Genomic DNA, 13,127 nt, shown 5'->3' with positions numbered 1-13,127 from the left:
CCTTTAGTTTGAATGACTGAATCATCAGTTTATCTATTGTTCTAAACTACAGGAAAAGTATCCCAGAAGGAAAAAAAATAACCTCTTAAGTAATGAAACCCTAAACATAAATTTGTAAGAGTGATGACAAGTATGCCAGTCCTATCCATTATTACCTCTTAAGTATTCATAAAGTCATGTTAAAACATTCACCTTCATCAACAGGCAGTAGGTGGTCAGAAAATTTAAAAAATGACAAAAAATAAAATAAAAAACATTTACCTTCAAAGATGGTAGTTTAAAATAATGTTTAAAATTTTGAAGAGTATAATAAAGTAGATTATTCAAGGAACTAAACTTAAATTTCTTGAACATTTTTGCTCTGGCTCTTATCAGTGGAAAGTTTTACCCATGGTGTTTTATATATGTACTTGGAGATAAATATATATTTCTCTCCATTTGGGTGTTCACACTTATGACAAGTAAATTTGGCACTCATCAGACTTTTAGTGCCTGAGCAAAATCCAATCACATCTAGAAAGCAATATAGATTGTTAACTCTATAGCAGCTATTCTTAATCAGTTTCATTTTTATTATCTGACATTGATTTTACAATTATCATATGGCTATAAAAGTGAAGGAAAGACAAAGAAAAGATGAACATTTCTTTATGTGTAAATTTCTACAAAATACTATATTTAAATTAGAATACTTCATAAACTCGGTATAATAAATGGTTACAGAGTTGACCTGTAAAACCAATAATTAAAACAAAAAAATATAAATAAATGCTCTTCTCAAATATCAGAAGCTTATCTTAAATAGGATCCTGTTCATAGTCCACAATTTAATGGGTGTGAATTTCATTTTTAATAGTTTCTGGTTTCCCAACTTAGAAATAAATCTACCCCCACAGCTAAAAATCATTTTCCAAATTTATATTATAGTCATAAGAAACACCTTATTCTTATCAAGGCAAGAAAAAATCAGTTATGTTGGTTAAACTACTATTTGGATCTACATTATCATGTAGGAAACCCATTACTTCTATTTAAAAACGTAGTAAGATAGTCCTGGTTATGAAACTATCTTATTAAGATAACTATATTTCATATAGTTAGTAAGTTATGTTTACATGTTCTGTGATAATCTGTAGAAGATACTTTATTTTCCCATCTAAAAACTTTAAGGCATGAACTCAATTACTACCTTTCTTGACATTCCATAGTTTCCACAATTCATTCATAATGTAGTTTAAAAGCATCAGGCAATGGATCTTCAGTGGTGCTTTCCATTCTTAGGTTACTTTGCTTAAAACTAACCTAAGAGGGCCATTTTTCTTTCATTGAGTAGTTTTGAAAAATTACCTTATCTAGTAATAGTTCCTGATTATATGTGTCAATAAAAGTAAAAGATCCATGTATTTTTCCAAGCAGTTTATTAGAATTTTACTAAATCTCTTTATATGCCCAGATTTTAGTATAACTTATTAAAATGTGAAACATTTTAATATATACCCATATAAAAACTTGGATAGAACTGATACTCATGCATAATTTCAATTACTTCTGGTAGGATTTGTTCTTTGTATCATGTCTTTGACATTCTCATAGAAAAAATTTCCTAAAGTACTTCCTGCATTCATATTTAGACTTGTTGATTTAGACTCTGGGAGATTTAAATTAAAAAGTCTTGCTGTTTGTACAAAGTCACCAGGTTTATGAAAATAGAATGCAATTTTTCTCTTCATTTCAGAATAAGTGTAGTTATAAAAGAATATAGCTATAACTTCTGTTACTTAGAGAGCTTCTGCACAGCAAAAGAAACTACCATCAGAGTGAACAGGCGACCTACAGAATGGGAGAAAATTTTTGCAATCTACTCATCTGACAAAGGGCTAATATCCAGAATCTACAAAGAACTCAAACAAATATACAAGAAAAAAAACAAACAACCCCATCAAAAAGTGGGGAAAGGATATGAACAGACATTTCTCAAAAGAAGACATTCATACAGCCAACAGACACATGAAAAAATGCTCATCATCACTCGCCATCAGAGAAATGCAAATCAAAACCACAATGAGATACCATCTCACACCAGTTAGAATGGCCATCATTAAAAACTCAGGAAACATCAGGTGTTGGAGAGGATGTGGAGAAATAGGAACACTTTTACACTGTTGGTGGGATTGTAAACTAGTTCAACCATTATGGAAAACAGTATGGCGATTCCTCAAGGATCTAGCACTAGATGTACCATATGACCCAGCCATCCCACTACTGGGTATATACCCAAAGGATTATAAATTATTCTACTACAAAGACACATGCACACGTATGTTTATTGCGGCACTATTCACAATAGCAAAGACTTGGAATCAACCCAAATGTCCATCTGTGACAGACTGGATTAAGAAAATGTGGCACATATACACCATGGAATACTATGCAGCCATAAAAAAGGATGAGTTTGCGTCCTTTGTAGGGACATGGATGCAGCTGGAAACCATCATTCTTAGCAAACTATCACAAGAAGAGAAAACCAAACACCGCATGTTCTCACTCATAGGGGGTGAGCAAGGAAGACTTCCCAGAAAACGTGACGTCAGGCCTTAATGAATGAATAGAAGTTTTCCAGGTGAAGAGGGGAAGCAAGGGCTTTTCCAGCAGCAGCAGCACGTTCAAAGGCTGGTGAATCCAAGGACAATGAGATGTCTAGTGATCCCAGATCCCGGGTATGAGGGGGAAGTGTCTGAAGAGGGCCCACAAAGAGAGACAAGGGCCATGCTTAGTGGTTCCTGGAACACACATCAAACGACCTCTGAGTCACTCTTCTGGAATGTGCCTGGTGCATACTTAGAGGCTCAATAAATATTTGTAGGAAAAAAAAAAAAAGAAATCAAATGGAACTAGCTCTTGTTTAAAAAGCTTTCTCTTTACTAATTTTTTACATGTACTATTATTAAAGCTGGATATATACAGATACTAAAATGGGTCAATATTCTTCATCATTGATAAGATAAAAATCTTAAGTGAAAACAATATTACAGCAATTTAAAAATACATATTTCCAAGCAGATATTTATTAAAACCTCTAATAAAGAGTAAGAGAAACTAGAAAACTGTAGAATTCTGATGCATATTTGGAAAGATGGTAAATTCATTTTCAAACAAAATCTTTTCTTGACAACTGAGCATACTCGGCTACTAAAAGCACATGAAAGTTTTAAGGGGAACAGTTACAGCTCTCCAGGTTTTGGAAAAGCAAATTAATTAAAGGAAAAAGAAAGATATGTTGAGCTTTGAAGCTAACACACGGACTGAATGTGAAATAGAACAGAACAAGGAAAACATGATATAAGTAAGAATTTGGGAGCATTGGGAGAGAAAACTACTAAGGCTGGTCAGATTTTACTTGTATTCCCGCATCAAACTAAGGAATATCCTAGGTACATACTAAAAGACAATGAGAGATAATAAAGTTGGGGCAAGAAAAACTCTTGATGGCCAATGTAGAAAATCTGTGTCTGGAATTGAGATGGGAAAAAAATTTAATTACATGTTTTCACTGTGCTTTTTAATTATCAAAGGGAAAATTAGTTTTACCAATACTACATTATAATTGACTTAGCGTATTATTTTCAATCTCTACTCTGGAGATAGCAGTAAAAGGCTCTATACTCCAATTCAAATAAAATAATATAGCCAATAAAGACACATTTAGTTTTTCTTTGAATTTTACTTAAAATATAAAAAGCTATAATTTGATAAGTTTTATCAATCTATTAAAACATGGGGTTCCTGGACATCGTAAAAGAAAATTCATTCGAATTCGACCTGTCTGCATTTCCATGAGAGACCTATGAAACATCAAAATCCTCCTTATCCTCTCTAATATTTTACTAGTAAACAGATATACTATTATTTTGCTTTTGGCCAGATTATCTAAATAAGGCTGACCTACAAGATATTAAATAAAAGATATCCAGACAGGTTTAAAATTGCTATCTCTTTGCAACAATAAGAGGAGTCCTTTTTCGAGGCCTCACTGAATTCTCAAATATATTTTGATTTCTTAAAAACCAAACTATGTGAAAGTACAAGGTATATTTATATGGTAAACAGCAAATATAGTAAAAGAAAGATCAAATTATAATAATTTTATAAAGTATGAGTTCCTAAAAATGAATAAAGTCCTTAATTCTCACTTCTGCTTTAGGATGTGAGTTAGACAATATACTTTCTTAGATTCTATCTTTAAAAAAAAAAAAAAAACCTGGACATAAATAGGAAAGGTACTATGAATTCCTTTTGAAGAATGGGCTACACTAAACACACACTTTTTTTTCAAAATGATTTGATTGCTGTGTAATTAATTACCTCTGTGCTAATATCATGATATTGAGCTGAAGCTGCTCCGCATCTGAGCCTGAGTTTTGCCACCAGTTGTTCAAAGTCTTCAACTTCATGGAAGCGAAAAGCTGTTTTTCCTTTGATGCTAATGATGACAGATTTGCTGGAATCATTTGTCTTATCTATAGCTAAGACCTAGGGGGTGAAAAACATAGAGATGAATTAAATTTTCCTTTATTGTTGACACCTTCAAGTAAATTGTGTTTGGCTTACCCTTTTGTGGCCAAAAGTTTTGGTCTATAATATAACTTATTAAGAAATAGACTTTGGGTACTAGTTGAACCAATCATACAAGTAACCTCAGTGCAAGTTATTTCACTTCTGAAGAAAAAGGTCTAACATGTATCCTTTAAAAATGACAATACAAATGTAAAACTTCAGTATCAAATACCAACAATTTATTTCTGACTTACATAAAAGATGTCAATGTTATTTTTTCTGCCAGAGTACATCAAAAGTGATAGTCTAAATTTGGGTATTGATGTCATACAGTTTTGAATGATCAAACTCCATTTTGCACTAACCTAAATGCTTATCTTGTTTTTAAATTTTAAAGCTTAAAAATTTTCACTTTCAGTAAGAGCTGTAAGACTTTACTAAATGGAACTGAGAATATCTCAGAAGGTTGTACTCTTATCCTGAAGAATAATTATTTTAAATTACTAAAAGGATATTGCATCTTGAGGTTTTAATAATTTATAGAATTAAAGGACATTTTACTCTGTGGAAGATATCATTTTCAAACTAAAAACTGATATGTAACCAAATTCACATTACCTCTCGTAGTGGAATGATTACACTATACTGATTGCCATCTTGGCTAGCAAAGCAGATATAATTTTCTGAGATGCACATTTTTCCATGAGTATTGAAGTGGCTGAATGGTACCCATAAGAAACATTCATGTTCTTCTTTCAAACTCTCTCCTTTGGGCAGCCTAAAAAAGGCATTAAATTGCTCACTGTGGGCTCTATTTTCCAGATCTCTGTAGGAAAGAAAAAATGGGATGAGGCACAAATGAATTCTCAGAAATGAATTCTAAGGTGTACATATGCCCATATTGACTAATCTACATACACTGTGAAGCACACAGATTAAACACTAAAAATGCTGTATTTTTCAACAAATTCTGAAATAGAAAAAAATACACTGATTCCTTGCAAACTCCTTTTGTTTGTTCTTTTCTTTCAATTTCATTTTATTAGTAGATTAAAATGCACAAAAGTTAAGAGATCATGTAGGTCTTCAAACTATCTCTAAGGGGTGATTTGCTAGAAGACTATTATTATATTATCATATAGGCATAATATGTGACTGTGGTTAAAACCAATCCTGGAAGACAACAATGTTCCTGTCTGGTTACCAGAAAATCAAGCGAGTTACCCAGTTCAAGTAAAATAAAATAATGAAAATTTGTGGCATAAAAATTTATAGGGAAAGAGTAGTCTATTAAAGACAGTATTAAAAATTAAGTGAAGTAAAATTTTAATTGAATGTTTTAAAAAATCTAAAGTAGAAGTATGATAAAATAATACTGCTTGCACTATGTTGGACACAGGATAGGTATCAGTAAATACAGAGGACTTATTAACTGATAGACAAATGTAGCCTTTGTGTAAAAAGCAATTGCTTTAAATAGTATAATTTTTCTAGGGACACGAAACAATTGCATTAAGCAGCAATGCCATCTGGGATAATAAGTAAATAATGCAAGTTCTAATTCAAATCCAACAAAGCTAAAACTAAATTCATTCTTCCTGCATATACTATTTAAATATGTGGTAGTTCATCATGTCTTTCAAAGTACTTCTGATAAACATGAACAGAAAACCACAATCATGTTAATTTTTACCTCAATTAAATGGTATTTTTTTCAACCTGGGAAAGCTGATAAAACAAATGAACTGTAATTTGGTGGGTTCACTCTTATTTAAATAAAATAAAGTCCACTTATGTGAATGGAAAGATGTCCATGATATAAGAGGAGAAAAAAAGCAGATTGTAGAACAATATGTGATGTTCAGACCTATTTTTGCAAATATTTTTAAATTCATGCATTAAAAAGCCTAGGAGGATATACACTAAATTTAACTATCATTACTGTGCTTCTGTATTGTTTAAACTATAAAAGTAATACATATTTGTAAAAACAATAAGCAGAGCAATAAAGATATTCCATTTTATAAAAAAGCCATTTGGAGACTAAGTCCCAATACATTACTGTTCTTTTTAACTTACTAGAAAAAAAGATGTAGATATATACGATTTTCAATGGGCTCTCCTAAAAATGCACACAGACAAAAATGGATTTATTATATCTTAATTAAATACAGATTTGGTGATGAATAACTCATTGATAGCCTTTTAGACTATATTTTAATGGAAATAAAATGGCAAAACAGTTTATGTTTATGGTTGCCAATCAAGGAATGAAATACAAAAACAGATGCCCACCTATAACATAATACAAACAGTATTCTTAATCCTTATAGAATTCTATTTATAAATCACGTGTACTGAGACCTAATTTTGGTAATGAAGTGTAAAAAATTTACCTTGCTGATCTAATTCCCAGAAAAGCAGGGAGGTTCACAAACAAATCCTTATGTATATGAATTTTAGGAATGGTTTAGGAACAGGCAAGAGGAACAACTGTACCCAATCAGGGCTGTGTAGTGATCATACAACTTTCTAGGTCACTTGTTCTGGTCATAGGACTGTGGCTTAGGTTCCTCTTATACTTTCCCATATAGTCTACACCGTCATCCTCCTTGCCAGAAGCTGCTTTCACTAGCTATTTCTGGATCCTCTCCTCTCCTTTTCCCCTTTGGCATGCTCATTTTAGTCAACTGTTTAGAATGTTCAGCAGGATAAAAGATATCTGGTCAGTTTCAACAAACCAAATATAATGGCAAACAGCTATCAGACAAGTACTTCTGAAGGAGGCACTAATAATGATTAACATTTACCTCATATTTTATATTTTACAAAGTGATTTCACACATATCATGCTCATTTCTCATAAGTGCCCTCTGAGATAGAAATGACAGACGAGGAAACTGAAGTCCTGAGAGATATGACTTATTGAAGGGTTGTTCTACTTTCATTCTAAAGTCCATGCTCCACTGACTCCATGAACTTGCCTCTTCATTTAAAAAAAAAAGTTTTCTATAAGTTATTTTAAAAAATAAATAACATGTTTAACAATTTCAGACCCAAACTGTCTAGACTATTCATAGAGAAATTTAGAGGAGACTAACCACACACAAAAATCTCTGCATTTCTTAAAGCATTCCAGGGCAAGTCCTATCTGAATCTCAAGAAATAATTTTCAAACCTAACTTTTATTATTTCTTACAATTAAATTTCATGGAGAGAAGGGTAGTATTTATGCAATGCATATGAATAAACTCACAAACACACACACACCCACAATCAACTCCAAAAAACCCTCTGTCATATAACATAGAAGAGTCAACTTTTAATGGTAAGCAATACTATCATTCTTATGGTCAAATAATACTTTGAAAAGTAAAAATTAAGCTTTGAATACCTTTTGGTGATCTGTAGAGGATTATAAAGGACTGGGTCATTATCAAATGTTTCCTTATCAAAAAGTCTTCTAATGGCATAGTTTGCCAGCTGTTCCATAAGAAGGTATGTTTGGTTAATGTGCAAAAACATTGAAAAGTAGTGATTCTCTCCTTGGGAACACACGTGAATACTCTCTGTCAGTATGACATTTGAAGTCTTTTCAAGTTTTGAGACTTCATCCCAGGAGATAATGAGTTTTACTGCAAATAAGAGGTATAAGCAGGTATGATTAAACTCTCATACTGATTTACGTTTATTAATCAGGTCTTCTGAAACAATAGTTAACCCATTGAAAAATACTATAAATAGCTAAAATAGTTTAGAGTTCCAGATCAGTTAAAAATTTAAAGCATCAGCATGAACATGCAAGAATTGGTGATTCCAGGAAGAGATCTAATTTTAAATAATTTATTTTGAGATAGAGTCTCCCTCTGCTGCTCAGACTGGAGTGAGTTGATGTGATCATGGCTCACTGCAGCCTTGACCTCCCAGGCTCGAGTGATCCTCACATCCCAAGTAGTCCCCCCGAGTAGCTGGGACTACAGGCATGTGCCACCATGCCCAGCTAATTTAGATTTTTTTTTTTGTAGAGACAGGGTCTCACTATATTGCCCAGGTTCATCTTGAACTCCTGGGCTCAAGTGACCCTCCTGCCTCGGCCTCCCAAAGTGCTAGGATTATAGGCATGAGTCACTGTGCCCAATTTAATTTTAAATAATTTTTTAAAAAATGATTCTGATTTGATATTTAAATCTATTTCTTTATATGATTACATAATTGTATAACTACCAATGTAAAAGCTGTTTGTATGTATGCTATAAATAGTACTGTTTGATTCTTCTTTGTGGCTACGAAGTGAGATGTGGGTCATTAGGTACTATGGCCACTATATTCAAACTGTGTGTTTAAAACAGATTAACACACAGACCAAAGCAAGTAGGTAGTTTATAACAAGGAATTTAAAGCAGTCATATGCCAGATCATCATCATCATTTAATACTGACTCACTTCCCACGATATGCAAGGCATTCTATATACACTTCTAAAGGTTTTATGTTAAGCAACCAGTCTTAAAAGTGTTCTTTCCCTAGATAAAATAAACTTTTATTGTACAGTTTAATTACCTTTAATATCAATCCTATTATTTTATTTACAACCTAACATCATTAGAGTTGATAGGTCAGACAGCAAATTCAAGGCCATAGTAAGCAATAGAAACCACTTACTTTCTGATCCCAACAAAAAAGAATAGAAGCTCAGAAAGTTGGTGCTAAGATAAAGCCAGCCCTGACAAGGAACCCGTCCTTTCCAATAACTGCATGAATAATAGGTCACTAACTTCTCCTCCTCTGGTAAACCAAAACATTTTTCAAATTTCAAAAGGGCTTCTCGAAATTTCTCAGGATCATCTTCTTTTGCAAAACAATGTTTTCCCTCTTCAGCAATTAATCCCTAAAGGAGACAAAATATTTTCTGAAAATTCATCATCACTTACCAACAAAAATATATTTCATACATTCAAATAGTTGATTCAATACAACTGTACAGTCAGCCCTCCATATCCACGGGTTCTTCATCCATGGATTCAACCAGCCAGGTATTGAAAATATTTGGGAAAAAAATTCTACAAAGTTCCAAAAAGCGAAACTTGAATTTGCCATGCACCGAGGGCTATGCAGAGTCCACTCAAATGAAGTGATGCATAGGCATTGTATTAGGAATGAGTAGTCTAGAGATGACCTTAGGTATATAGGCAGATGTGCATAGGTTATATGCCAATACTCTGCCCTTTTATATTAGGAGACTTGAGCATCTGTGAATTTTGGTATCTACAGCAGGGGCCAGAACCAATCCCCATGGATACCTAGGGATGACTGTATATATCTATATAGGTACACATGTCATATGTATGTACATAGATAATTCTCTTAGGACAGAGGTAAGCATATTTTCTTCAGTTTTGTACTTAGGTTTTTTTCTGAATGCCTCACAAGGAGCTACTACAAATACAGGTGCTAAATATATTTGTTTGAATGAACAAATGGTTTATTCAACTCAAAACTCAAGAGATATTGAAATAAAAATGCCCCTAAGAGTACTCACAAGGGCACCAAAGACAAACATTTAATGAAAGGGGAAATAGTAAATCCAGCTCATGAGAAAATATATAAAATTCTGAAAACAATATGTCAGTAATTGGTACCTAAAGAATAACCAGTATGTTTTAGAGAATATTTCAATATCTATCAATCTCCCCCTGTGCTAAAGACTTTACAGTTTTCTTTAGCACACTGATTCTGAAATTCATATGTTTGTTTCTACCAATCCTGAAAGATGCCAGTGAAACAATGACCTTCCATGCAAACTTTGATCCTTATATACGAGAGTCAAAGATTTTGGTACTCCATCTATGAGCTATATCCATGCCACTTACTCTTATTTTTCCTTGTACAAAATTAGTAATATCTTCATTTGAATCAAATACAGATAAGGTCTTCATAATATTTTGTTCCAACCAATCCCAATGCTTGGTTATTTCTTCTCTGTTGGCTCCTGATTAATAACACAAGAAAACACTCAAGGAAAACTCCACAAGAAAACTGCTCTTGTTATTTAAAAGCTTAGTTTAAAAAGAAATGACATTTTCACTTTAAAAAATGACGGTCATAAAGGAGTAAAATAATTACATTTATTCTCTACTTTATACCTCTGTGTGGGCATGAACAGTATTTCTCATAAAGAGAAAGAATAAAACATTTAATGAAAGGGGAGTAAAGTAAATCCAGCTCATGAGAAAATATATAAAATTCTGAAAACAAGATGCTAGTAACTGGTGCCTAAAGAATAACCAGTATCTTTTAAGAAAATATGTAGAGTACCAGAAAATACATAATGCACAATTCAATCCTTGGTCTACAAATAATGTAGTTAGTACTGTGTCTATAATATGTGTGGCTGAAAACAGCATGTATGTGACAATCCTATGCATGCTAAGTAAATGTAGATTTCAACTGTGACCACTCTACTTATTTCAGAAGCCATGAAACCTTTGCTCAGAGCTACCCCATTCATCAAAAGACCTAGTAAACTTACAGAAATGATATAAAGGAGGTTAAAAATTCTGTAGCAAGGTTAAATCCATGAGACCCGCTGAATCAGCATTAGGAGGTTTGCAGAGGGTGAGGTTAAACATTATTAGCCCTAGTTGCTTTGACTTGAAGAATATTTCAGTATCTATCAATCTCCTCCTATCACTCACATACCATTAAAGTCTTCTCAGCACTGTGTATTATATAAATATCCAAAATAAATATGCTGACTTTTTAGTGTATTTTATAATATATGGAGACTGGCATATTAAAAAATTTGTTGACATTGCAAATGGTCTATTTCCTACAATTCAATCAGAATTTCATTCATGTTACTAAGTCACCATACCAAGAGTAATAACTGTCTTTAATGAACCACAAATAAAAGCTATGGGGGAAATGTTAAGGCCTTAATTTTGATTCTTTTGGTATAAGGAAGCTTCATTAGTAGGTAACTACACTATTTCTGCATCAGGTTAATTTGGGGAAATAAGTTATACAATCATCTTTTTTTTTTAAGTAGAAAGGTCTTTTTTTTAAAAAAAAAAATAATTTTTACTAACTAGATTTAGAGTTGAGGTTACAGAATTCTCGTGATGTCAGCAAGTACAATGTCAACCTCATTTAGGTTAAATGACATTCAATTTAAGAGGGCCAGGAGGAAAGACTCACTGGCAACACTAAAATACATTTAGGGGGAAATATAAAAAACAAGCCACACATTCTAAAAAACTAATTGTATGCTATATGTTCACACATATGAATGTTCCAGAAACTCATGTGCTTTTGTTCTATTTTAAAAAGTATAATGTATCTATTTTAGAAGAGAGGGGGATAAGAAGAAAGGTAGTTTTTCAATAGCAAAAGGGCTAGAAATCTGGGATTCTAATTTAGACCAACATTATAATTGCATCATAAAAGGAAGTAAGAAACTGTCAATGCAGCTTTTTAAAAATTTATTTTGACTTCCTTTATTAGAAAATATTATCCTAATTCCTTTTCTACCCGTAATATATATGTGGAAGCATCTGAACTACCCTGGCATGAATGAATATGTAGCATTAACTGTAAGACACTCCTTCATATTTCAAGGATATGATGCTTTTTCTGAGAAGGTGGGAGTGAATAAAAAAGGTTTAATTTTCCAGGCTTATACTTCCTTAGGAGTCAAACTTTATGTTTTGGGTTCACAGATAACTTCAGATTCTTCTCATTGGAGTTATTAGTAATGAAACAATTTATTTCATGGAGAAGTTCCCATCTTCCCAGCAGTTGGATAAAGCAGAAGTTGAAGAAAGGAGTTATGTAGCAGTAACACTGATCAAAATCTGTTCAGAATCAGCCCTGCTAGACCACATGCTTCAGGTCCCTCACACCAATGTATTTAAAAAAAAAAAAATTAATAACCCATATCCTTTGAAAATAAACAAAGGTCTTGCTATTCTCTCAAAGTAAAGTTGCACATTTAATTTGGTTTTAAATCTCAAAGCAACTACCGAGTATAAATAAATATGAATACTCAGCTTTGTAGTACCCTTATTTAATTTGAATTATGTTTTAAAAATCATACTCACCACATGCAATTGACAAGTAAACTTGAGAATCTGGCGTCTGGTGTAGGATGCGAAATGGAGCTACTTTAGCAGTAGAGTCTAAGACTGAATCAAGAGTCCCAACCAGAAGCCCTGTTGTAATAGGAAGATTGTTGAAATAAGGACTTTACAAGAGATAAATCAAATCTGTATCACTTCATATAACAAACTAATAAATTTATTTTAAAACTTTTCTAGTCCAAAGAGTCCTTACAGAGGTTTTTCTTAAAGAAAAAATATATTCAGGATAAAGAGAGATTACAGTATGCCAATGTAAGTAGTATCTGAGAAAATTATCTTTCAATAAAACAGTTAAGTCAGCTTCAATTGTTCAAATCTCAAAATGTATCTGCAGGAGGGCGGAGCAAGATGGCCGAATAGGAACAGCTGCAGTCTCCAACTCCCAGCGCGAAGGACACAGAAGACGGGTGATTTCTGCATTTTGAACTGAGGTACT

General features: G+C 32.8%; 1 protein-coding gene across 1 annotated transcript in view; it reads right to left on the bottom strand.

Moving 5' to 3' along the window:
• Positions 1 to 13,127, bottom strand: part of TBC1D8B (TBC1 domain family, member 8B (with GRAM domain)) — a 72,910-nt gene that overhangs the window by 40,858 nt on the left and 18,925 nt on the right. The window contains exons 2-7 of the mRNA XM_011958703.1: positions 12,653 to 12,763; positions 10,424 to 10,542; positions 9,216 to 9,441; positions 7,949 to 8,189; positions 5,173 to 5,380; positions 4,363 to 4,530 (exon numbers count right to left, since the gene is read on the bottom strand). Of these exons, the coding sequence (XP_011814093.1) occupies positions 4,363 to 4,530; positions 5,173 to 5,380; positions 7,949 to 8,189; positions 9,216 to 9,441; positions 10,424 to 10,542; positions 12,653 to 12,763 (1,073 nt within the window). The remainder of the gene's footprint in view (positions 1 to 4,362; positions 4,531 to 5,172; positions 5,381 to 7,948; positions 8,190 to 9,215; positions 9,442 to 10,423; positions 10,543 to 12,652; positions 12,764 to 13,127) is intronic.

This window comes from Colobus angolensis, unplaced genomic scaffold (genome assembly GCF_000951035.1).
Source record: "Colobus angolensis palliatus isolate OR3802 unplaced genomic scaffold, Cang.pa_1.0 Scaffold472, whole genome shotgun sequence".
NCBI lineage: Eukaryota > Metazoa > Chordata > Mammalia > Primates > Cercopithecidae > Colobus > Colobus angolensis.
Note: the sequence above shows the minus strand (reverse complement) of the source record. Positions and strands in the feature narration are given on the sequence as shown.